A 27,356-nucleotide genomic window follows, 5' to 3' on the forward strand; every position below is an offset into this window, starting at 1 on the left:
GGAAATAAACTTCAATCTACAAAAAAAATAAAATATATGCAACAGAATTGTACATAGTAGTTTATTTTTATATGGTCAGTACATGCATAAATATTTACCCTACCTATTATGGCATAATTACTTTACCCTGTATATGTTTGTTGTTCTAATTATTGCATTCTGCTACTTCTAATTAAGCTGGATGAATAGTACATCATTTCATGTCAATTATTTTATCAAATATAGAAATATGCAGTAATCCCTATAAAAATGTAAATTTGTTGGGGGCCCTCCTGGAAAAGTCAAAAAGGGGGCTGGTTCAGTACTTGGGATGAGAAAAGCAAGAGGATACGTGGTAAGGGTATGTTTATTTTTGATCAGCCAGCGACTGACTGAAAAAAAAACTGAAAGGATCCCCTCCATCCACACAAGCAAGGTGGATGGGGGAATCCTACCTGCTATACCACATATGTCAAACACAAGGCCCGCAGGCCGAATCTGGACCTCCAGATCATTTCATGTGGTCCTCACACCTCTCCAGCTTCTTCCCAGTAGCAACACATAGTAAGGGGGTTTATTGTAATGTAAGGGAGGGTGGGAGATTTTTTACATCTAGTCTAACAGATACAACTGGCCCTGAGGGGACCATAATGCTGATGAGCTCCATGACAAAATCGAGTTTGACACCCCTGTGCTACACTATTGTGTTCTGACAGTGGCGACTGCTCCATTGTCAGAAATAGGAAATAAATAGGAAAAATGACCAACCGTCCCCAATCAAGAAGAGTCAATCATTAAATGAAATGGAAATGGCCACAGATGGATCAAAATGTGGTCCGTCCCGGCTGAACTAGCCACATTTCAAATCCATCTGTGGCCAGTTAAACCCCTGTCCCCTTTGGTAGGTGGGAACAATACTTAAAGTAGTGCTGTCAAAAAAGATTAAATAAGAGGGGAAAAAAAGCTCTCTTTTGCTTTACATCCCTTATAAACACACAGAGAATAATTCCTAAAAAGAACCTATTGATACCACATTTTAAAAAAATGATATAAAAAGCAGCAATATTACCATATTAATTATTTAAAGTCATCCTGTGATACCCTGTGGTTCCTCACGCTGACAAATTACTAGAGAACACAGTAGTGATGAAGCAGCTGGCAGGAAGAACCACAGGACCCAACAGAGGGGAACATCATCTGACACACTGGGAAATGTCAACAGCATTGTCCAGATCTCTTTAAGAAAATGAAGATTTGATTCGCCACCTGGCGGAAAATTATTAGCTTCTTATTTTATAGGCTGACTTTTGTTCAAAATTTTTACATTGCAAAGGGGTCAATTTAAGCAGACAGTCTTCCATTCTGTTGATTATTTTAATAAATTTGCTGCTCATTTGCCTTAATCACACAAAGGCTCGAACAATTAACACTTGTTAAACACTGTCAAATGATCACTATATCCCAACCTTATCTGCTAATTACCTTGTAGAAGCGGAATGTATTTCCATATAGTTCTTCACACAGCATGTTCCTCTGCTCTAAAATGGCTTTGTGATTATATGCATATTCAACAATATATGAAGCCTCTGAATGCCTCAACAATTTCTTCACCTGTCCTTTAAAGCTTTTAATTATGTCAGCCACTTGGGATTTTGACCTGTAAATATGAAAAAGAGTATATGTCAAACAAAAATACAAGATAAAAGTTTAAAGTGTTACTACACAGTATAGAGAACATGGAAATGCAATTATTTTAGTAAATATAAACTGCTAAATACTTTTTCTCATCAGCAGTACAGTGAGAGAAAAAAGTATTTGATCCCCTGATTTTGTACGTTTGGCCACTGACAAAGAAATGATCAGTCTATAATTTTAATAGTAGGTTTATTTTAACAGCGAGAGACAGAACAACAAAAATATCCAGAAAAACGTATTTCATAAAATACGAGCCCTTCGCAAAACATGACTTGGTACTTTGTGCTAAAACCCTTGTTGGCAATCACAGAGGTCAGGCGTTTCTTGTAGTTGGCCACCAGTTTTGCACACATCTCAGGAGGGATTTTGTCCCACTCCTCTTTGCAGATCCTCTCCAAGTCGTTAAGGTTTCTAGGCTGACGTTTGGTAACTCAAACCTTCAGCTCCCTCTGCATATTTTCTATGGGATTAAGGTCTGGAGACTGGCTAGGCCACTCCAGGACCATAATGTGCTTCTTCTTGAGCAACTCCTTTGTTGCATTGGCCCTGCGTTTTGGGTCATTGAAATGCTGAAATACACAGCCACGACTGATTTTGAATACACTGGCTGAGGGAAGGTTCTCACCCAAGATTTAAGGATACATGGCCCCGCAGGGGCGGACTGATAACTCATGGGGCCCCCGGGCAATAGGAGATTATGGGGCCCCCAGGCAATCAGAGATTATGGGGCCACACAGTATACAATCACACAGTATACACATACATGTACACACAGTATACACAGACAGATGTAAAAAAAACACAGATTTATACATACTGTCCCTGGTTTTACTGAGGCTGGCAACCCTGATGGGGCCCCCTAGTGGCCCAGGGCCCTCGGGCAGTGCCCGAGTGGCTCAATGGTCAGTCCGCCCCTGTGGCCCCGTCCATCGACCCTTTGATGCAGTGAAGTTGTCCTGTCCCCTTAGCAGAAAAACACCCCAAGCATAATGTTTCCACCTCTATGTTGGACGGTAAGGATGGTGTTCTTGGGGTCATAGGCAGCATTTCTTTTCCTCCAAATACCGCAAGTTGATTTTGGTCTCATTTGACCACAAAACTTTCACCCAGATCTCCTCTGAATCATTCAGATGTTCATTAGCAAACTTCAGACGGGCCTGTACATGTACTGTACTTTCTTGAGCAGGGGGACCTTGCGGGCGCTGCAGGATTTCAGTCCTTCACGGTGTAGCATGTTACCAATTGTTTTTTTGGTGACTATGGTCCCAGCTGCCTTGAGATCATTGACAAGATGTAGTTCTTGGCTAATGCCTCACCGTTCTCATGATCATTGAAACGCCACAAGATGAGATGAGATATTGTATGAAGCCCCAGTTATTTTGTGTTTCTTCCTTTTGCGAATAAATCACACCAACTGTTACCGCCACTCTCACCAAGCCGCTTGGTGATGGTCTTGTAGCCCATTCCAGCCTTGTGAAGGTCTACAATCTTGTCCCGGACATCCTTTGTTATTGGCCATGGTGGAAAGAATGGAATCTGATTGATTCCTTCTGTAAACAGCTGTCTTTTATACAGGTAACAAGCTGAGATTAGGAGCACTCCAGCCCTGGTTCACACAGCCCTGGCTGTTTTGAAATCACGCCACTTCAGCGCGACTTTAAAGCAGTGCAACTTCATGTGCAGCTTGCTGATATCTGCGTGACTTCATTTTACAGATGTCAATGCAAGTCATACTGAAATCGCAGAGAAAGTGGAGGAACCTGCCCTTTACTAGAGTCGCATCAATTTGAACGGTTCCATTGCTGCGAATGGGGTACAACTTGTCATGTGTCTTTGAACTGTCAGGTCACATGACAAGTCGCACTGGTGTGAACCAGGGCTTAAGAGTGTGCTCCTAATCTCAGCTTGTTACCTGTATAGAAGAAACCTGGTAGCCAGAAATCTTGCCGACTGATAAGGGATCAAATACTTATTTCACTCAATCAATTTATAACTTTTTTGAAATGCGTTTTTCTGGATATTTTTGTTGTTATTCTGTCTCACTGTTAAAATAAACCTACCATTATAATTATAGACTGATCATTTCTTTGTCAGTGGGCAAACGTACAAAATCAGCAGGGGATTAAATACTTTTTTCCCTCACTGTATATAGCAGTCTTATGACTATCAGTGCCTGGCCGATCACTGGTTAAAGCTTCTAGGAGGCGTTTTTCATTCTCCTCTGATTGTCCTGCGAGGCTGCATGAACCCTGACCCTCTGTTTGCACAGTGCTGATTGGCCCTGTGCTGATCACATGCACCCACCCAAAAAATCTCTCTAGCAATACACAACAAACTGAGCATGTGCAGAGTGCCCCCAAGGCTTTGTACTATCAACAGATGGATTGGGGACTGTGGAAGAAGGGGAGGATCAGAGAAGACAGGAACAAACAGCCTTTTCACACAATGCAGAGGATTAACCCCTTAGGCCTTATTCACACGAGGCGGAACTGCTCAGCGGAGTCCACCAGCTCAGCAGGAGATATCTCCGTTGATCTCCCCTGAGCCGGCGGATGACAGATTCGTCTCTGCTCACTGAGCGGGGAGGGGCCTGTCAGAGCGCCGCTGATTCCTATGGAGAGATCAGACAAAAACGGACAGCATGTCCGTTTTCATCAGATCTCAGCCAATCCGATAATCCAGATCCGTCTCCCATAGGAGTCAAAAGGATGACCCTCTCGGATCCACCTGAAAAATGTACAGGCGGGTCCGAGCAGGCTTGCAGTGTGAAAGGGGCCTTAGTTTTTACAGCAAGTATAACAAGCATGCTTTACTGCGTATACAGACTGATTTTCTGTTGTGGGTTTAGTAACACTAAGAAGATTTTCTGCTGGAGGATATTTTTTTCCGAGTGCTGCAATGTTGCTATACATTATTTTACAATCTTTGAGCAGAGGACTTGAAGGCATGGTGGCTAGGACTCTGTCCTATGGTGAGAATTTAAAGGTTCACAAATATGGTGAAATAAACTATTAGTCCCACAGGGTAGAACATTTCCTGCTAATATTAATAAATTAATGCACGAACCTTTATATTAGAATGTTAGAAGTCATTTTTTAAATTACATCTTCAACAAATCTACCAAAAGCTGGACCCAAAATGTGGTATAAGGCATTCACTGTAATTTAGAAATTTTAAAGACATTCTAATTTTTCTAATCTTTTATATTTTACCAAACAACTGGCTATTTAGGTATTATATTGTGTCTTTGTACATTAAAATTCATTCAAGTGTATTTTTTTTTCCCAAAAAAAATTGCGCTTGAAAAACCACTGCAAGATATCGTGTAACATAACAATATGCAACGCCCATCATTTTATTCCCTTGGCTCTCTGCTTAAAATATAAAATTTTTGAGGGTTCTAGGTAGATTTCAAGCAGGTTTTTACATGTAGGAGTGAGTCAGAATTGGCCTGGGGCTCAATTGGTTAATAACAAAATGTAGGGTCTGCATTAAAAGTGATTAACCCTTTGGTAGTATCTCAACAAAAATGAAACTTTTGTTGTAGATGGCTAAAATTTGTGCAGACTTCTGGGAATTGTGGGGGTATTCTGTTCACCTATGCTGTATAGAACACCTCCAGGCTGCCAAACTAAGGTAGAAAAAAATCAGCATGACTGTCTCAGAGAATGTGTATATACACACAAACACACACACACACACACACATATATATATATACATACATATACATATATATATATATATATATATATATATATATATATATATATATATATACATACATACATACACACACACACACACACACACACATATATAGCACATTCTGAGAACCCTTTAGGTGAATTGCCGACAGAGGCCACATTCTGTTCTGCCCAGGAAAGTAGTTGACTGGCTGGTTCCATAAGTCCTCTGCTCCTGGTTCCTCCCTACTTGAGCACATATGCTACAGCGGTCATATTGTCCGAAAGGACCTGAACATGATGTCCCTTCACTGCTTGTTGAAAAGCTAGAAGACCGAGAAAGATGGCTTTTAGTTCCCGCCAGTTTGACGATCTTCGGGCTTCTGTCTTGGACCAAATCCCCTGAGACGTTAGACCATCCAGGTGAGCTCTCCAACCCCAGGAACTTGCGTCTGTTAGACGTTTGTCTAGTGGAGAGACCAGAAAAGACCTTTCGTCAGGTTGGCTGAGTTCCTCCACCACCAGAGTGCTCGTTTTACCTTTGAGGTAAGTCTGATCTGCTTTTCCAGTGAAACCTGATGCGACCATGTCTGTAAGATGTTCAACTGGAGTGGTCTGGAATGAAATCTGGCCCACTGTACGGCTGGGATCCATGCCGTGAGAAGTCCTAATACTGTCATGGCTGATCGGAGTGAGATTGAGGAATTTGTTTTACTGCAGAAAAGATCTTCCCCAACTTCACCTGTGGTAAGAAAACTTTCTGGAGCACTGAATTTATTGTATAACCTAGAAACATCATTTCTTGACTTGGTTCTAGATTTGACTTCTCCAGGTTGAGGAGCAACCCTAGGTCCCTGAGGTGTATCTGTGATACCTGAAGATTTGTCACCACTTGCTCCCTGGAGTCCGCAAAGAACAACAGGTTGTCCCGATATGGAATGACGGAAATTCCTCTTAACTTCAGAGGCTCCAGGGCTTCCGCCATTATTTTTGTGAAAATCCTGGGGGAAGAGTCCGAAAGGCAGAGCTTTAAACTGAAGATGCCAAACCGATGACCCCAGGTTGATGGCAATCAGAGGAAACGTTGGGAAGCCTGAGCAATCGGGATGTGTAGGTAAGCATCCCTCAAATCTAGGGATGCCATGAAACAGTCTGGAGTAAACAGTTTTGTTATTGAATGGATTGTGTCCATGCGGAAATGTTTGTAACGAATTGATCTGTTTAGGATTTTTAGGTTCAGGATCGATCGATACTTCCCGAAAGGCTTTTTCACCAGAAAGATGTGGGAACAGAAGCCTCGGCCCTCCTGATGTTTTGGGACCTGGACGATTACTTCTTGTTGGATCAGATAATGTAATAGGCTCATCATTGCTGAGGCTTTGTCCCGATCCTTTGGAAGAGCCGTAACGTAAAAACTGCTTGGGGGGGGGGGGCTCTGAAAACTCCAGACTGTATCCCTGAGAGACAACATTCCTTACGAACAGGCTTGAAGATGTTCTGTTCCATCGTAGGGGGAAGGCAGACAATCTTCCCCCTACTGGGACAAGACTGTCACTTGTTTTTGGGTAGTTAGTCTGGGGGAGATCTTGTTATCTTCCCTACTTTTACCAGGCTGTTGAACAGCACGAAAATGATTTTTTAACAGTTTTTTTCTTTTTGGCAGGGAAAGCCTTTTTCTTGTCAGCTGTCTTGTCCAAGATTCTTTCTAGGTCTGGACTAAAAAGAAGACCCCCCCGAGAAGGGTAAGCCACACAATTTAATCTTGGAGGCTGTGTCGCCCGACCAAGTTTTTAGCCAGACAGCATGTCTGGCTGAATTCACCAGAGCTGATGACCTTGCTGCCATCTTAATTGATTTAGCCGATGCGTTGCCCATCTTTTTCACTGCTTTCACAATTAACAGAAAGGATTCCAAAAGATCTTTTCATGATGTCCCCGCCTCTACGTGACTCTTAAGCTTTTCCACCCAGCATTCTAGGTTTCTTGCCACCATCGTGGAAGCCACAGCTGGTTTTAGGCTGGCCGACGCAGAATCCCATGCCTTTTTCAAGAGGGAGTCTGCCCTTTTATCCATCGCATCCTTGAGCACCCCCATGTCCTCAAAGGCCAGGTCTGTGCGACGGGACACTTGTGAAAAAGCGGTATCCACCCGCGTTTTTTTTATTCCACACTTCAGACTCTGTCTTCAAAGGGAAACCGTCTCTTGAGGGTTTTGGAAAGGAAAGGGCCTCTTTCAGGGTCCTTCCATTCTTTCCTGACCATATCCGATAGAACTCTATGGACTGGGAACACCCTGTGTTAGTTCTGTGGGGGGCTGTGAAGGTATGCAGTGCTGTGTGTGTGCTGTGGGGGGGGGTAGCTGTGAAGAGGCAGGGTTGCGATTTGAGAGGGGGTAAAGCTGTAGGGGGGTTGAGATGGTCGAACACACTACTGGGGGGATTTGTGATGTAATGGGGGGGCAATGCTGTCAGGGGAAGGTGATGTGAAGGGGCAGATCACACTACTGTGGGGGGGGGGTTGTGATGTGAGGGGGCAGTGCTGTGAAAGGGACAGTGCTTTGTGTGTGTGTAAGTGTGTGTAAGTGTGATGTGAAGGGGGCAAAGCAAACTAGTGTGTGTGTGTGTGTGTGTGTGTATGTGGATTTTTGAGGTGGGGGTGGGTGATGTGACGGGGGCAGTACTGTGTGTGTGTGTGTATGGTGGTGGGGTTGATGTGAAGGGGGCAGAGGACAGTAATGCGGGGGGTGATGATTTGAAAAGGGGAGTGAGGACACTACTGTAAATAAAGTGTGTGTGTTATGTAAAGGGGATTCAGTACACTACTGTGAAGAGGGTGGGAGTGATGTGAGGGGGGCCTAAGAACACTACTTTGAAGGGAAAACTGAAGTGGGGGGACTGTGATATGCGGAGGACTGAAGACACGGATGTAAGAACAAGATTGTGATATAAGGGGGGCTGTGATGTAAAGGAGTCTTCGCGCAAACTTGCGATTTGGACCTCTGCAGGAAGAAAATTTTACTGATCAGACCTCTGTAAAATTGTATTCAATACCCCTGCCTTAAGGCTACTTTCACACTGGGGTGGTGCCGTCTTTAACGCTAAAGCGCTGCTAGTTTTTAGCGGCGCTTTATTGCTGTTATAGGGGCAGAGGAAAGAGTTAAAAGTGCCCAAGTTGCGGTGCTGCCAAAGCACTTTGGCAGCGCTGCCCATTTGTTTCAATGGGCAGGGCGTTTTGGGAGTGGTGTATACACCGCTCCCACACTGCCCCAAACATGCTGCTTGTACGACTTTTTTTCCCGTCCTGCAAGCGCACCGCCCCAGTGTGAAAGCACTCAGGTTTTCACACTGGGGAGGCATGAGAGGCGCTTTTCAGGCACTATTTTTAGCACCAAAACACCTGAAAAGCACCCCAGTGTGAAAGGGGTCTTAGAGATTAGTCTACCTAACACTTTGGCTTGGGGGGTTGAATTGCCCACTCAATTGATACCTCTCTCAGTCACTCCTAATGAGAGTCCCATCTGAAGCCTAGTTCTACCCACTCCTGCCAAAGTCTAAATACATGTTATTTGCATACTAATTTGTTATTTTAAATAAATTAAGAGATCTAATGGGGTGCTGCAGCAGGTAGAAGCAGCTCTACTCAAGGGCATTAAATTGGGAAATGAGTCCCAACATCTGGCAATATTGAGAAAACAAGGCATTCTTTTTAAAAGCTGACAGCATTGCAGAAAGTGTTGGGAAACGCAACTCATTGAAAAATGAACCTTTTGTAAATAATTGATTAGGCTTTAAAGATTGAATAAAACAGCCAAGAAATGCGATTTAATAAATGCGATAAATACATACATATATAGATCTATATATATGCAGTTCAATATAGCGCACATTCTTTAAATCATTAAGAACCCAGGTGCAGCCCACAAAGTGTTTTGACATAATGTAAAAAAAAAAGAACATTCATTATCCTGTGTAATGACTGAAATGTCAGTCACAAGAATTTCAAAATACAATATTACTATGATACCCTAGGTATAACACTTCCTATGCTGCAATTTGTAGACAATGGCATTTTAACGGTAAAGCTTAAAAGTAAAAAAAATATTGTAGTAACAAAAAGTAGCAATCATACATACAGCTATCCACTAATCAAGGGGACAGACAATACCACTCGACAACATGGGAACTCACACAGTGAAACAATTTAAAAACTGCATGTTCACTTTCACCCTACTTCCTAGAGCCGGGCTGCCCATGCACTAAATCCTGCTATACAGGTATATGTGACCTACGTGTCTATGTGATCTACGCAAGGGTGAGCAGTCCAGCACATGGGCTGCAGACAGCACAGGAGGCCAACGCCATTGAAGGAATTAAATACAGACCTAAGGAAGGGGGCAGCTCTGTGTACTGAAGGGACATGGGAGGGGGGCAGGAGGGAACCCAGCTTGCCTTAGAGTGCTCTAGAAACTCCTTGTCCAGCTACCCCGGCCCCTCCTATGTGTAAGTCACCCCGTGTCTATTAGGGGAACAGGGTGAAAGAGAAGCCTGGTCTGCACTAACCACACTCACTGTACAACCACACCAGACTCAGCATTTCATGTTACTCCTGTTATCCAGGGTTCTATATGTGTGGTTTGTGTTGAAAGAATGAAGGGGCTCTTTCACTTGGTACAGTCATATTTCTGAACAATATCCCTCAAGAAATATATGAAGATGAACGAATTCCACCTTTCCAACTGCTGGAATATTGCATGAGCTATGTCTCATAGTCTGTTGTAGACTCTTTACTAGATCATTTGAGTTGTGGCTGTATCCCATTGTTCTATTGTTTCTGTATGCCTTGGGAGCAACCTATTATGGGATGTATGTGTGTTTCTAGAATGTAGACCGGGGCAGCGTGGAGGGAGGGGGAATTCCCCCAACAGCCGTCCCTGCTGATGAGACAGTCTACTGTTGGAAAGTTGAATACACCTGTGTGCCATGTTACTGGAGGAGGTAAAGTTTACCCTGCCCTGTGTCATTATGCAAAGAGGGGGGATTGTCCTCTAGTGTATATCTCTTTGTGCCTGTGTTTGAATGAAGAGTCTTATGCTTCTTTCCACCCTACACTGATGCCTCGGCAAGTGACTGGGTGGGCTAAGGGACCATGGATCATGCTGGTACCAAACAAGGGAAGCTTATACGGTGGACATACTCTTCTTGACTCCAGGGTCCGTATGTTCTTTAACACTTCTGACACTTTTGTTTAGGGGAAAAAAATCTATTTTTTGCTAGAAAATTAGTTAAGCATTTTATATATATATATATATATATATATATATATATATATATATATATATATATATATTTATTTATTTATTTATTTTAAAAGCAGAGGCCCTAGAGAATAAAATGGTAGGTTTTGCAATTTTTTATGTCACACAGTATTTGCGCAGCAGTTTTTCACACAATTTTTGTAAAAGAACAATACTTAACCCATTTTTTTTTGTAATATATAAAACATGATGTTATGCCAATTAAATAGATACCAAACATGTCATGCTTTAACCACTTAAGGACCGCCTAACGCCGATTTACGTCGGCAAGGCGGCACGGGCAGGCAAAATCACGTACATGTACGTGATTTGCCTCTCGCGGGTGGGGGGTCCGATCGGACCCCCCCCCGGTGCCCGAAGCGGTCCCGTTCTGTTCCCCGGCGATCCGAGATGAGGGGGAGGCCATCCGTTCGTGGCCCCCCCCCTCGCGATTGCCGCCGGCCAATGGGAACACTCCTTTGCTGCTGTATGCTAAACAGCAGCAAAGGAAATGATGTCATCTCCCCTCGGCTCGGTATTTTCCGTTCCAGCGCCGAGGGGAGAAGACATCAATGTGAGTGCACAACACACACACACACAGTAGAACATGCCAGGCATACAAAACACCCCGATCCCCCCCCGATCCCCCCCCAATCACCCCCCCCCCCTGTCACAAACTGACACCAGCAGGTTTTTTTTTTTTTGTTTTTTTTTTTTTTCTGATTACTGCATAGTGTCAGTTTGTGACAGTTACAGTGTTGGGACAGTGAGTATTACCCCCCTTTAGGTCTAGGGTACCCCCCTAACCCCCCCTAATAAAGTTTTAACCCCTTGATCACCCCCTGTCACCAGTGTTGCTAAGCGATCATTTTTCTGATCGCTGTATTAGTGTCGCTGGTGACGCTAGTTAGTGAGGTAAATATTTAGGTTCGCCGTCAGCGTTTTATAGTGACAGGGACCCCCATATACTACCTAATAAATGTTTTAACCCCTTGATTGCCCCCTAGTTAACCCTTTCACCACTGATCACCGTATAACCGTTACGGGTGACGCAGGTTAGTTCGTTTATTTTTTATAGTGTCAGGGCACCCGCCGTTTATTACCTAATAAAGGTTTAGCCCCCTGATCGCCCGGCGGTGATATGCGTCGCCCCAGGCAGCGTCAGATTAGCGCCAGTACCGCTAACACCCACGCACGCAGCATGCGCCTCCCTTAGTGGTATAGTATCTGATCGGATCAATATCTGATCTGATCAGATCTATACTAGCGTCCCCAGCAGTTTAGGGTTCCCAAAAACACAGTGTTAGCGGGATCAGCCCAGATACCCGCTAGCACCTGCGTTTTGCCCCTCCGCCCAGCCCACCCAAGTGCAGTATCGATCGATCACTGTCACTTACAAAACACTAAACGCATAACTGCAGCGTTCACAGAGTCAGGCCTGATCCCTGCGATCGCTAACAGTTTTTTTGGTAGCATTTTGGTGAACTGGCAAGCAAGCACCAGGCAGCGTCAGGTTAGCGCCAGTACCGCTAACACCCACGCACGCACCGTACACCTCCCTTAGTGGTATAGTATCTGATCGGATCAATATCTGATCCGATCAGATCTATACTAGCGTCCCCAGCAGTTTAGGGTTCCCAAAAACGCAGTGTTAGCGGGATCAGCCCAGATACCTGCTAGCACCTGCGTTGTGCCCCTCCGCCCGGCCCAGCCCAGCCCACCCAAGTGCAGTATCGATCGATCACTGACACTTACAAGGCACTAAACGCATAACTGCAGCGTTCGCAGAGTCAGGCCTGATCCCTGCGATCGCTAACAGTTTTTTTGGTAGCATTTTGGTGAACTAGCAAGCACCGGCCCCAGGCAGCGTCAGGTTAGCGCCAGTACCACTAACACCCACGCACGCAGCATACGCCTCCTTTAGTGGTATAGTATCTGAACGGATCAATATCTGATCCGATCAGATCAGATCTATACTAGCGTCCCCAGCAGTTTAGGGTTCCCAAAAACGCAGTGTTAGCGGGATCAACCCAGATACCTGCTAGCACCTGCGTTTTGCCCCTCCGCCCGGCCCAGTCCAGCCCACCCAAGTGCAGTATCGATCGATCACTGTCACTTACAAAACACTAAACGCATAACTGCAGCGTTCGCAGAGTCAGGCCTGATCCCTGCGATCGCTAACAGTTTTTTTGGAAGCTTTTTATTGAACTGGCAAGCACCAGCGGCCTAGTACACCCCGGTCGTAGTCAAACCAGCACTGCAGTAACACTTGGTGACGTGGCGAGTCCCATAAGTGCAGTTCAAGCTGGTGAGGTGACAAGCACAAGTAGTGTCCCGCTGCCACCAAAAAGACAAACACAGGCCCGTCGTGCCCATAGTGCCCTTCCTGCTGCATTCGCCAATCCTAATTGGGAACCCACCACTTCTGCAGCGCCCGTACTTCCCCCATTCACATCCCCCCAACGAAATGCAGTCGGCTGCATGAGAGGCATTTTTATGTGCTCCCGAGTACCCCTACCCAACGAACCCCCCCCAAAAAGATGTTGTGTCTGCAGCAAACGCGGATATAGGCGTGACACCCGCTATTATTGTCCCTTCTGTCCTGACAATCCTGGTCTTTGCATTGGTGAATGTTTTGAACGCTACCATACACTAGTTGAGTATTAGCGTAGGGTACAGCATTGCACAGACTAGGCACACTTTCACAGGGTCTCCCAAGATGCCATCGCATTTTGAGAGACCCGAACCTGGAACCGGTTACAGTTATAAAAGTTAGTTACAAAAAAAGTGTAAAAAAAAAAAATATATATATAAAATAAAAAAAAATAGTTGTCGTTTTATTGTTCTCTCTCTCTATTGTTCTGCTCTTTTTTTACTGTATTCTATTCTGCAGTGTTTTATTGTTATTGTTATTGTTATTATGTTTTATCATGTTTGTTTTTCAGGTATGTAATTATTTATACTTTATTGTTTACTGTGCTTTATTGTTAACCATTTTTTTGTCTTCAGGTACGCCATTCACAACTTTGAGTGGTTATACCAGAATGATGCCTGCAGGTTTAGGTATCATCTTGGTATCATTCTTTTCAGCCAGCGGTCGGCTTTCATGTAAAAGCAATCCTAGCGGCTAATTAGCCTCTAGACTGCCTTTACAACCCGTGGGAGGGAATGCCCCCCCCCCCCCCACCGTCTTCCGTGTTTTTCTCTGGCTCTCCTGTCTCAACAGGGAACCTGAGAATGCAGCCGGTGATTCAGCCAGCTGACCATAGAGCTGATCAGAGACAAGAGTGGCTCCAAACATCTCTATGGCCTAAGAAACCGGAAGCTACGAGCATTTTATGACTTAGATTTCGCCGGATGTAAATAGCGCCATTGGGAAATTGGGGAAGCATTTTATCACACCGATCTTGGTGTGGTCAGATGCTTTGAGGGCAGAGGAGAGATCTAGGGTCTAATAGACCCCAATTTTTTCAAAAAAGAGTACCTGTCACTACCTATTGCTATCATAGGGGATATTTACATTCCCCGAGATAACAATAAAAATGATTTAAAAAAAAAAAAAATGAAAGGAACAGTTTAAAAATAAGATAAAAAAGCAAAAAAATAATAAAGAAAAAAAAAAAAAAAAAAAAAAGCACCCCTGTCGCCCCCTGCTCTTGCGCTAAGGCGAACGCAAGCGGCGGTCTGTCGTCAAACGTAAACAGCAATTGCACCATGCATGTGAGGTATCGCCGCGAAGGTCAGATCGAGGGCAGTAATTTTTGCAGTAGACCTCCTCTGTAGATCTAAAGTGGTAACCTGTAAAGGCTTTTAAAGGCTTTTAAAAATGTATTTATTTTGTTGCCACTGCACGTTTGTGCGCAATTGTAAAGCATGTCATGTTTGGTATCCATGTACTCGGCCTAAGATCATCTTTTTTATTTCATCAAACATTTGGGCAATATAGTGTGTTTTAGTGCATTAAAATTTAAAAAAGTGTGTTTTTTCCCCAAAAAATGCGTTTGAAAAATCGCTGCGCAAATACTGTGTGAAAAAAAAAATGAAACACCCACCATTTTAATCTGTAGGGCATTTGCTTTAAAAAAATATATAATGTTTGGGGGTTCAAAGTAATTTTCTTGCAAAAAAAAAAAAACTTTTTCATGTAAAAAATAAGTGTCAGAAAGGGCTTTGTCTTCAAGTGGTTAGAAGAGTGAGTGATGTGTGACATAAGCTTCTAAATGTTGTGCATAAAATGCCAGGACAGTTCAAAACCCCCCCAAATGACCCCATTTTGGAAAGTAGACACCCCAAGCTATTTGCTGAGAGGCATGTCGAGTCCATGGAATATTTTATATTGCGACACAAGTTGCGGGAAAGAGACAAATTTTTTTTTTTTTTTTTTGCACAAAGTTGTCACTAAATGATATATTGCTCAAACATGCCATGGGAATATGTGAAATTACACCCCAAAATACATTCTGCTGCTTCTCCTGAGTACGGGGATACCATATGTGTGAGACTTTTTGGGAGCCTAGCCGTGTACGGGACCCCGAAAACCAAGCACCGCCTTCAGGCTTTCTAAGGGGCGTGAATTTTTGATTTCACTCTTCACTGCCTATCACAGTTTCGGAGGCCATGGAATGCCCAGGTGGCACAAAACCCCCCCAAATGACCCCATTTTGGAAAGTAGACACCCCAAGCTATTTGCTGAGAGGTATAGTGAGTATTTTGCAGACCTCACTTTTTGTCACAAAGTTTTGAAATTTGAAAAAAGAAAAAAAAAAAAAGTTTTTTCTTGTCTTTCTTCATTTTCAAAAACAAATGAGAGCTGCAAAATACTCACCATGCCTCTCAGCAAATAGCTTGGGGTGTCTACTTTCCAAAATGGGGTCATTTGGGGGGGGTTTGTGCCACCTGGGCATTCCATGGCCTCCGAAACGGTGTTAGGCAGTGAAGAGTAAAATCAAAAATTCACGCCCTTAAAAACGCTGAAGGCGGTGATTGGTTTTCGGGGCCCCGTACGCGGCTAGGCTCCCAAAAAGTCCCACACATGTGGTATCCCCATACTCAGGAGAAGCAGCTAAATGTATTTTGGGGTGCAATTCCACATAGGCCCATGGCCTGTGTGAGCAATATATCATTTAGTGACAACTTTGTGCAAAAAAAAAAAAAAAAAAAAAAAAAAAAGTGTCACTTTCCCGCAACTTGTGTCAAAATATAAAATATTCCATGGACTCAATATGCCTCTCAGCAAATAGCTTGGGGTGTCTACTTTCCAAAATGGGGTCATTTGGGGGGGGGTTGTGCCACCTGGGCATTCCATGGCCTCCGAAACTGTGATAGGCAGTGAAGAGTGAAATCAAAAAGTTACACCCTTAGAAATCCTGAAGGCGGTGATTGGTTTTCGGGGTCCCATACGCGGCTAGGCTCCCAAAAAGTCCCACACATGTGGTATCCCCGTACTCAGGAGAAGTAGCTGAATATATTTTGGGGTGCAATTCCACATAGGCCCATGGCCTGTGTGAGCAATATATCATTTAGTGACAACTTTTTGTAAATATTTTTTTTTTTTTTTTTTTTTTGTCATTATTCAATCACTTGGGACAAAAAAAATAAATATTCAATGGGTTCAACATGCCTATCAGCAATTTCCTTGGGGTGTCTACTTTCCAAAATGGGGTCATTTGGGGGGGTTTTGTACTGCCCTGCCATTTTAGCACCTCAAGAAATGACATAGGCAGTCATAAACTAAAAGCTGTGTAAATTCCAGAAAATGTACCCTAGTTTGTAGACGCTATAACTTTTGCGCAAACCAATAAATATACGCTTATTGACATTTTTTTTACCAAAGACATGTGGCCGAATACATTTTGGCCTAAATGTATGACTAAAATTGAGTTTATTGGATTTTTTTTATAACAAAAAGTAGAAAATATCATTTTTTTTCAAAATTTTCGGTCTTTTTCCGTTTATAGCGCAAAAAATAAAAACTGCAGAAGTGATCAAATACCATCAAAAGAAAGCTCTATTTGTGGGAAGAAAAGGACGCAAATTTCGTTTGGGTACAGCATTGCATAACCGCGCAATTAGCAGTTAAAGCGACGCAGTGCCAAATTGGAAAAAGACCTCTGGTCCTTAGGCAGCATAATGGTCCGGGGCTCAAGTGGTTAACACTGCGCACACCCATGCAACGGCGACAAATGGCGTAAATTTTACTATCCAAAGACAACGCTTTAAAAGCCCTTACAGGTTACCACTTAAGAGTTACAGAGGGGGTCTGGTGCTAGAATTACTGCCCATGATCTGATGTTCACGGTAATACATCGCATGTGTGGGACGATCGCTGTTTATGTGTGTGAAGGACCAATTTTTTTATTTCTACACCGTTGCTTGAATTTTTTTTTTCAATCACTTTTTTTGCTGTCCCAAGGAATGTAAACATCCTTGTGACAGCAATAGGCATGTGACAGGTATCCTTTATGGAGGATGACCTCCTCTGCCCTTAAAAAGCATTCAGAACATCAAGATCAATGTTTTCGGAACGCTTTTGGTTTTCTAAAAATGGTGCCGTTGACATCTGGGTAAACTGGAAGTTATATCAGGTCATCCCCTCTGGGTTACTATAGCGGAAAGCCGATCCTGGCTTTGTTCGGCTGTCCCGGCTGCTCGTGGGACCTACCGGTGGGATAAGAGCCCAAGAAAGCCGGGGGGTGGTGCCGCCTCCCACTTCTTGTAAAAGCAATCCAGCATTGCTTTTACAAGAGAGCCGACCGAAAGCTCTAAAAAAAAAAAACGGTATTAAAGCGGGGTTCCACCCAAATTTTGAACATTATCTCTATGCATTCTCTTCCTTGCCTAGATGCTGACATGCTGTGTAAAAAAAATTTAAATCGCCGTAATTACCTTTTTTTTTCTAATCTTCTTAGCACTTCCTGGTTTTCCTCCCATGGGAGTAGGCGTGTTTCTAGACTCTCCCAGACCTCCCACAGTCCCCTGGGAGCTAGTCTCAGGCTTCCCAGCATGCATTGTGCAACAGTGTCATCACAACATCTCGGTGAATGCTGGGAGCACAGCATTCACCGCATCCAGGAAATACATGCTTGTGGGCTTCAAATGCCCACAATGAAGATGGAAACCGCCTTCAGTGAATTTTATAAGTTATTCTTTACAACGAAATCGGACACAGGCGGACTTATTACACAGAACATGTGAGTAGATAATCATGAGAAGAAAAGTTTGTGAATGAACTCCAAAAAAAAAAAAAAAAAAAAAAAAAAATCGATAGATAGGTGGACCCCCGCTTTAAGGTGATGCCTGCAGCTGCGTGCATCATCCCTATATGACTGTTTGAAATCCAGCGAAGAACGGGTACGTTACTGATCGCCAAGTGGTTAAATAATCAGGAAATTCAAAAGCATAAAGATTACAAATATTTTTAGCTCTCATTTAACTACATATTTCTCTACACGTTCTAGGTCCCAATTAAATTTTTCACAGCGAATAAATATTTTTACTTTTTTTTTTTACTGACTCCATTAAAGAAAGTGTATTAGCACATTTACAAAATCACATGCAGTACAAAGTAAATCTGGAAAACATACCCATACATCAGAAATTTCCTCACAATATTTCTGGCATACTTTGACTTGCTCAAGTCCACTATGTGCTCTGTGAGATAGATTAGAGTTTATTCACACATTTTCATTATATTAAAATAATCAAATACTGTAACCATTGACAAAATTCTACAGAAGTTTTTATTAGGATTCAGTGCAGAGTTAAGATGCAATTTACTTTAGGAGCAAAGGTTGATGTAAACAGTCCTACATATTCTGTAAAGTGCTGTGTAAGACACACTTTAAATGGGAATTTATAAAAATTGAAGTGGTTCTAAAGGCTATTTCTTTTTAATTTAATGCATTCTTTGCATTAGGATAAAAAAAAAAATCCCAACCATCTTTCCTACTCGCCCTATCCCTAAAAACATACCCGACTACTGTTCTGGCTCTAGCATCACTCTCCTCTCTCCTGGTTTCACAGGAGACACAGAGCAGAAGGAGCCTATGGCTCTTGCTGCTGTCAGTCAAACTCCTGTGAGGAGGGTGTGGTCCAGCCAGTGCTGTGTACGTCTATGGGCGCACATAGCCTGACTCGGGATCACGCACGCATGTGTGGCTCCATAGCACTTGGCTTGCTAAGAAGGGACTTGGGGGAAGAAAAAGCAGACAGCACCAGCAGAGGACTGCCAAAGAGGAGGTAAAGGACCTGCAGGTATGTATAACCTCTTTTTTTTATTTTAAGAAAAAAAAAACCTTTAATATCATGTTAAGCATTGATGCCTCCATAGCCTACAAAAGTAGCTTAATTTATAGCCTCTCATGGAACACAACTGATTGCCTTCAATAACAAATACAAAGACAAAATGAATGCTTACCTTTTCACAATGCATTTACCTGATTAAAAATGTATTGCATTGAACAATATATTTTTATTTTATATTAAAAAATATATAATAAAAAACAAACACAACATTTAGTAGATATTTTCAATAAATGTAGATTGTCTGTGTTTTATCCTTTTAAAAATTCTGGAAATAGAGAATTTGCTAGAAATCCAAAAAGTCTGACCGTGTGTACATGGCATAACTTCTTGTTTGGGTTGACAACACAGTGGCTTTACTGCATTAAAAACCCAGCCAGTGTTGTCTGACCTCCATGCATTGATTTCTTTCTTAGCAAAACAATGCTGTTGCCTTGGCATCGGAGGCTCAGTTCACACATGAGCCGCATGCGGCTAACAGGGGTCCGTGCATGCTGGTTCACCGTTTCAGGTCCGATTTCAGCCCGAATTCGGACCTGAAACAGACCAAAAGATGCACAGTGCAAAACCAAAAGTGCAAACCGGACCCGCTGCAGAGATATGTGAACCGGCGCCATAGAGAGCCGGTCAAAATCTCCTGCTATTGCGAATTGGATGAGGGAATTCCGCATCCAATTCGCAATGGTGTGAACCCAGTCTAAGAGTCTGCTTTAAACACTGTAGGTTTGGTCTCCTGGGAGAGGTAGCCTTGGGGGGGCATCAACAGGAAGGTCTCAGCAGCTGCCGCAGGAAATAAAAGCAGTTTCTTGCTACAGAAACAAGTTTAAAAAAAGAGTTTGTTTAGACATGCTCTAGAGCAGTGGTTCTCAACCATGTCCTCAAGTACCCGCAACAGGCCATGTTTTGGGAATTTCTCTTAGATAAAATAGCTGTCCAATATACCAAACCATCGACTCCGATTTAAAGCACCTGTGCAAGATAAAGAAAAACCTGTAAACATGGCCTGTTGGGGGTACTTGAGGAAAGGGTTGAGAACCACTGCTCTGGAGGCAGGAGAAGGGTTTTGGGGCAAGTTTGGGTAACGCATGGATAAACATTTTAAAAAATGATGGTGTCTGTTGCATAACAAATATAAATAAATTGGGAAAAGATACCTTTAAGTTCATCAAAAACATCTTGCCTTCTTTTCTCATTAGCGTATTTTATGTAACATTGGATAACCCTGGTTGTATCATGAGCAAATGCAATCTGTAAGAGACAAGACATGAAAAACAGATCAACCTAGAACGCACACTGTAAAATGGAAATTCTAATAGACTGCTCTTTAATTGAACCAATTGGTTCTTACTAACAAAACAGCTAAGCCTAATATCGCTACATATAATAATGAGCACCTGTGCAAATCTAATGATGAATAACCGTTAGGGAAGAGCTGCAAGCCTTAAAACTATAAAAAGCTGGATAGTATTACCAAAGTTCAAAGACAAACCGCGCTTCTCAAAACCACTCTGGATCAATATCATAAAGCCAATTAAAATACAAGGTGCTATGCTAGAAACTAAAATAATACAAATACAATATCAAAATGTAATTATAAAATGTGTGACAACCAAAAAATAATAATCCCCCAAAAAAGTGCTTAGCGCAAATAACATATATAAGTTCATATATGAAGATCTTTATGGTCCTCAAAGTGCTTGCTGTGATGCAGAACCAAAATTACTGGTAAGTTCGGAGCGTTTTCACCTGGGAGCACTTTTTTTTTTGGAGCTTTTTATCAGTAAGGTGTCCATTTATGAAACTGTGAACAGCGGTGATCCCGACGATCGCCACTGATCACAGTCCATAAATGGTTTATGAAACAGAGATAATCGGAGGAGAACACGTTTGAACATGTTCTCCCGCTGATGATCTCCACACACTGAGAATCCTCACTGACTGACACAGATAATAATACTTAAAGTTGTTGGAAAACATACATATACCCAGCGAAGTGTATAGTCTCAGGTGATACACAGAGATGAAACAAATCCTCTTACATAAAGATTTACTTGTTTATCTGCAGTTGTCTCTTGTCAAGACCCTTTCAAAAGAGCACAATTCTGATAAAATCCTTAAGCATCTGTCAGGAGCAGAGAGGAGGGGGTGGAGAGCTGCAGTTACAGCTCTTATACACTGTGCGTGAGCTGATTGGAGAAAAGGGACACCATGAGATGCACGGTTGTCTATGGGACATTGCACACAGCTGAGTAAAGATGAGTAATACAGCACTGAGTACAGAGTAGTAAAACAAAAATAGAACATTTTACATTTGAGTGCAGTCATTTACTTGTCTATAAGCATGTGTACCCGAGAATAAATGAGTATATTATAACACTGGCAATGAAGGAGAATTTTACTTATCTATACGCTTACGCACCTTACTCACCTATAATCAACATTACTCAGGTCTTTACACAGTTTTTTTACTCAGACCTTCTGTCAAAAAGTTCCAGAGTAAACATCAGTAAATTATTTGTGCAACTGGCCTAAATAGCCAAGGTTTTTTTATTGAGTGTTGTACTCCTTTCTCTGCCCCTTGCAAGTATAGGACAGAGAAACAAGGTTTGTTTTAAGGATACAGAATTTAGAAACACAACTATAAAAATTACATGGGTATGCTAAAGGAGTACTGTATACTTAAAGTATAACTAAAGGCAAAACTTTTTTTAAGTTTTCAAAAGAGTGGAGAGGGATTAGAACTACTGTAAATTTTTATTGCTTTCTATGCCCCCGTTAGGGAGATTCACCTTCTCCATTTGTCCTGTTTACCATTATCATTGAAAGTGAAAGTATAAGAAAAACGCAAAATTTTGGGTTGTCCCCAGAAAAGTAATACAGGGGAAATCTTCCAATGGGGACACTAGTTCTGTTGACCTGGGGGTCCCCAAGGAATTCCCTTAATTTGCAGGGATTTCCCCTCACTTCCTGTTTGGCTATGGGAAACAGATGGTGAAAAAAAAGAGGAGTTAGACTTACCGGTAACTCCTTTTCTGAGAGTCTTCCAGGACAGCCATGAGACCTAGGGCTCCTCCTACTAGAACAGGAAACACGTTAACCCCCACCAGATAAAAGGGCGGTCCTCCAGGCCCCATGTCAGTATTCTCGAGAATGGTAGGACGTACCTGTAAAACATATGCATAATACACATAACTTCAAGACAAAACCAAGTGGGAATCCAGCAGTCCTGGAAGACTCTCAGAAAAGGAGTTACTGGTAAGTCTAACTCAGCTTTTCTCTAAGTGTCTTCCAGGACAGCCATGAGACGATGAGCCAGAACTTACCAGTCTAGGGAGGGAGAACTGCCTGAAGCACCTTACGACCAAACGCCTGCTCCTGAGCAGATAGGAGATCCAGGCGATAATGTTTAATAAAGGTCGAAAAACTGGACCATGTGGCAGCCTTGCAAATTTGTTCCGGTGAGGTTCCAGCCCTTTCAGCCCAAGACGCAGACAAGGCTCTTGTTGAGTGCGCAGTGACAAAAGGCGGAGGAACTTCTCTAATTTTGTACGTTTCAGAAATAGCTAACTTAGATGCACTCTTTCCCTTGTGTGCTCCTGAAAGAGAGGATAAACAAGGCGTCTGTTTTTCTAAAGGTCTTGGTGACCTCAAGGTAGAAGAGAAGAATTCTTTTTTTTCTTGGTTGCCACTTGGGCGAACTACAAAAGGTTGGCAGTACAATGTCCTGGGATCTGTGAAATGTACTGGCCACTTTAGGCAGAAATCCTGGATCCGTTTTCAAAACAATCCGATCCTCAAAAATTGTGAGGAAAGGCTCCCTCACTGAAAGGGCCTGTAACTCACTTACCCTATGAGCTGAGATAATTGCCACAAGGAAACTTGTTTTTAAGGCAGGTAACAACTGATATATCCTCTACGGGCTCAAAAGGGAATTCTACAAGCATTTGAAGCACCAGGGATAGGTCCCAGGTTGGACAACTTCTAACCACTACTGGCCTGGACCTACAAATTGATTTAAAGAATCTAGCTATAGTGGGATTTTCCAAGAGAGAAAATTGGAGAAAAACACTGATAGCTGCTGCCTGCACCTTGAAAGTATTAACTGAAAGACTTTTGTCGACATCCTCTTGAACAAATTCAAAAATTGAAGGAACATCATGAGTTAATCTTTGGTTTTCAGATAACCATGAGTTAAATTTCTTCCAGACCTTGAAATATATGGCTCTAGTGACTGGTTATCTGCAATTTATCAGGGTCTTGACTACTTTGTCAGAGAACCCCCTGGGCGCTTAGTATATACCAGGAAGTCAAGTTTAAGGAAACCACCTGTGGGTGCGACACTGGACCCTGTGATAATAAGTCTTGTCTCTTCGGAAGATTCAGAGGAGGCTCTGAGACCAGAGTCTGTAACAGGGAAAACCATGGCCTCTTGGGCCAAAAAGGGGCTATTAGGATAAGATCTGTTTCTTCTAGAAGAAACTTCCAGAGGACTTCCGCAATTAGCCTGATCGGTGGGAAGGCGAAACAGAGGCTGAATGGCCACGGATTTGCCAGTGCATCGATCCCCAATGGTTGATCCGCTGGGTTCAGAGAAAAAAACTTTTCTGTCATGCGATTGTTCTGATCTTCGAACAGGTCCGCTTTGGGACATCCGGGATGAAGGGACCAATTATCTCGACATACCCGGTAGCGGCTGAGATAATCTGCCAGACAGTTTTGTGTCCCCTTTCAGGTGCACTGCTGTAACTGAGGCTAGATTCCCTTCTGCCCATGATAATCTCCTGAGTGATAGATTGAAGTATCCGACTCCTCGTACCTCCCTGTCTGTTAAGGTATGCAACAGTAGCAATATTGTCGGATAGAATCTGGAGATTGTGACCCCTGATTTTTGTCTGAAATGCCTGTAAGGCTCTCTGAACCACAAGAAGCTCTTTCTGCTTCGATGAAGCTCTTGCTTCCCTTGAGGACCATTTTCCCTGCGCCATTGTGTTGCTGAGATGGGCTCCCCATTCCCAAGAACCTGCATCCTTTGTGATCCTCTGGGATAAAGGAATGGACCAATGTAGACCTCTTGTTAGGTGAAGGTGCGTCTTCCACCACCACAAGCTTCATTTTACCCTGGAGGGTAACAAGACCCTTGATTCCAATGAACTTGCGTCTCCGTCCCAGTTCCTTAGTAGAAACAGCTGTAATGGGCGTTGATGAAATCTTGCCCATGGCACTGCTGGAAAGCAAGAGATCATCAGACCCACTGCTCTTGAAACTTCTCTCAGCAAGATCGACTGATTGGTCTGTAAGGCTGATATTGTTTGCATCATTCTCGAGACCTTTTCCTGCAGGAGAAAAACTTTTTGGTCTACTGAGCAAAAATCAAATCCCAGATATGTCACTTTCTGGGCCGGAATTAAGGAAGACTTCTCTTTATTAACCAGCCTAGAGATTGAAGGAAGTCCTGTACGGTCTGGAGATCCGCTAATAACTTTTGGTATGACTCCGCCACCACTAGGAGGTCGTCAAGGTAAGAGATAATAGTTATCGCCTTTAACCTTAGCGGAGCCAGCACCTTCCCCGACACCTTTGTAAAGATGCATTGGGCCGAGCACAGACCGAAGGGGAGGGATTGAAATTGAAAGTGCCAAATCTCTGTTCCTATCTTGACCGCTAGTCTCAAGAATCTTTGGAAGGTTGGATGAATAGGGATGTGCAGATAAGCATCCCTCAAATCCAAAGTGGCCATGAAGCAGTTTGGATAAAGCAGGCTTTTGATTGAGAACACCGTCTCCATACTAAAGTGCTTGCACCTGATTGAATGGTTTAGAGACCAGTGATGGTTCAGGTTAAGCCGATATTTTCCTGACGGCTTTCCGATGACAAATATATGTGAATAAAAGCCCTTGCCCTGATCCGACCGGGGAACCGGGATCAGGACCTTTTGATCTATTGAGTCTCCAATTTGGAGACCCAGGGCTCTCGCTTTTACCCAATCTTGGGGAGGGAAGGTGTCCAATAATCGCTCTGGTGGCTGGCAAGAAAATTCCCATTGGTCACTAGGTCCAGGATAAATGGACTTGAGGTGACTGCTGCCCACTGTGGGAGAAAAGCCCTCAATCTTCCTCCCACTGGGTGACACGAGTCACTGTGGCTTAGAGGGTTGTTGAGGAGGATTAAACAAGACGCCCTCTCTACCTCTGCCCTTGCGCCCTGTCCAATGCTTTTTGGGCCTATTGTCCATTTCTCTAGGACATTGCTGCCTACTTTGGCCACGAAAAAAACTTTCTGGCTGTTTGCTTTTTTTCTTATTCTCTGGAAAAGCCTTTTTTCTATCGGCCATGCGTTCCAGCGCCTCTTGCAGACCTGGGCCAAAAAGACGATCGCCTGTTAAGGGAAGACCACGTAGGTGTAACTTTGAGGCAGCGTCACCTGACCAGGTTTTAAGCCATAGCCTTTTTCTGTCCGAATTCACTAAGGCCGAGGTTCTAACTGTCATTCTTACCGACTCTGCGGAAGAATCGGCCAAAAACCCCACTGCACGAAAGAGGGGAGGGAAAGATTTCAAAATCTGTTCTCTAGGAGGTACCTGCCAACAAGTGTGTGTGTGTATTTGTGTCAACCATACTTCTAAATTTCTGGCTACACAAGTGGAGGCCAGAGCTGGTTTAAGATTCCCAATGGCCGAGTCTCAGGCTCTGTGAAGAAGGATATCTCCTACTTTAGCCATCGGATCCCTAAGTGTGCCCATATCGTCAAATGCTAGGTCCGAGTTTTTTGAAACTTTTGAAAGAGGTGCGTCTAACTTTTTGTTCCATGGCTGCGCTGTGGCCTCTTCAAATCGAAACCTTCTTTTTAGGTTACCGGAAAAGAAAGGTTTTCTCTCTGGATTTTCCTACTTCAGCTTGATAGTATCAAGAAGGGAGCTATGTACGGGAAAAACTCTAGCCTTTTTCTTATGCAAACCTTTGTACATAAGGTCATGTTTAGACAATTGTACCTTCTCCTCTTCGATATCAAGTGTCCTATAGATAGCCTTTAATAAGTAATCTACATCTTAAAATTATAACTTACAGTGGGGATGGAAAGTATTCAGACCCCCTTAAATTTTTCACTCTTTGTTATATTGCAGCCATTTCCTAAAACCATTTAAGTTCATTTTTTTCCTCATTAATGTACACACAGCACCCCATATTGACACAAAACACAGAATTGTTGACATTTTTGCAGATTTATTAAAAAAGAAAAACTGAAATATCACATGGTCCTAAGTATTCAGACCCTTTGCTGTGACACTCATATATTTAACTCAGGTGCTGTCCCATTTCTTCTGATCATCCTTGAGATGGTTCTACACCTTCATTTGAGTCCAGCTGTGTTTGATTATACTGATTGGACTTGATTAGGAAAGTCACACACCTGTCTGTATAAGTCCTTAGGACTCACAGTGCATGTCAGAGCAAATGAGAATCATGAGGTCAAAGGAACTGCCTGAAGAGCTCAGAGACAGAATTGTGGCAAGGCATAGATCTGCCCAAGATTACAACAAAAATTTCTGCTGCACTTAAGGTTCCTAAGAGCACAGTGGCCTCCATAATCCTTAAATGGAAGACGTTTGGGACGACCAGAACCCTTCCTAGAGCTGTCCGTCCGGCCAAACTGAGCTATTGGGGGAGAAGAGCCTTGGTGAGAGAGGTAAAGAAGAACCTGAGCTCCAGAGATGCAGTCGGGAGATGGGAGAAAGTTGTAGAAAGTCAACCATCACTGCAGCACTCCACCAGTCCGGGCTTTATGGCAGAGTGGCCCGACGGAAGCCTCTCCTCAGTGTATGACACATGAAAGCCCACATAGAGTTTGCTAAAAAAAAACCTGAAGGACTCCAAGATGGTGAAAAATAAGATTCTTTGGTCTGATGAGACCAAGATAGAACTTTTTGGCCTTAATTCTAAGCGGTATGTGTGGAGAAAACCAGACACTGCTCATCACCTGTCCAATACAGTCCCAACAGTGAAGCATGGGGGTGGCAGCATCATGCTGTGGGGGTGTTTTTCAGCTGCAGGGACAGGACGACTGGTTGCAATCGAGGGAAAGATGAATGTGGCCAAGTACAGGGATATCCTGGACGAAAGCCTTCTCCAGAGTGCTCGGGACCTCAGACTGGGCCGAAGGTTTACCTTCCAACAAGACAATGACCCTAAGCACACAGCTAAAATAACGAAGGAGTGGCTTCACAACAACTCCGTGACTGTTCTTAAATGGCCCAGCCAGAGCCCTGACTTAAACCCAATTGAGCATCTCTGGAGAGATCTAAAAATGGCTGTCCACCAACATTTACCATCCAACCTGACAGAACTGGAGAGGATCTGTAAGGAGGAATGGCAGAGGATCCCCAAATCCAGGTGTGAAAAACTTGTTG

General features: G+C 43.1%; 1 protein-coding gene across 1 annotated transcript in view; it reads right to left on the reverse strand.

The window, feature by feature from the left end:
- Positions 1-27,356, reverse strand: part of PUM3 (pumilio RNA binding family member 3) — a 131,454-nt gene that overhangs the window by 75,784 nt on the left and 28,314 nt on the right. The window contains exons 6-8 of the mRNA XM_073634930.1: positions 20,107-20,200; positions 18,235-18,301; positions 1,462-1,636 (exon numbers count right to left, since the gene is read on the reverse strand). Of these exons, the coding sequence (XP_073491031.1) occupies positions 1,462-1,636; positions 18,235-18,301; positions 20,107-20,200 (336 nt within the window). The remainder of the gene's footprint in view (positions 1-1,461; positions 1,637-18,234; positions 18,302-20,106; positions 20,201-27,356) is intronic.

This window comes from Aquarana catesbeiana, linkage group LG01, assembly GCF_042186555.1.
Source record: "Aquarana catesbeiana isolate 2022-GZ linkage group LG01, ASM4218655v1, whole genome shotgun sequence".
NCBI classification, from domain to species: domain Eukaryota; kingdom Metazoa; phylum Chordata; class Amphibia; order Anura; family Ranidae; genus Aquarana; species Aquarana catesbeiana.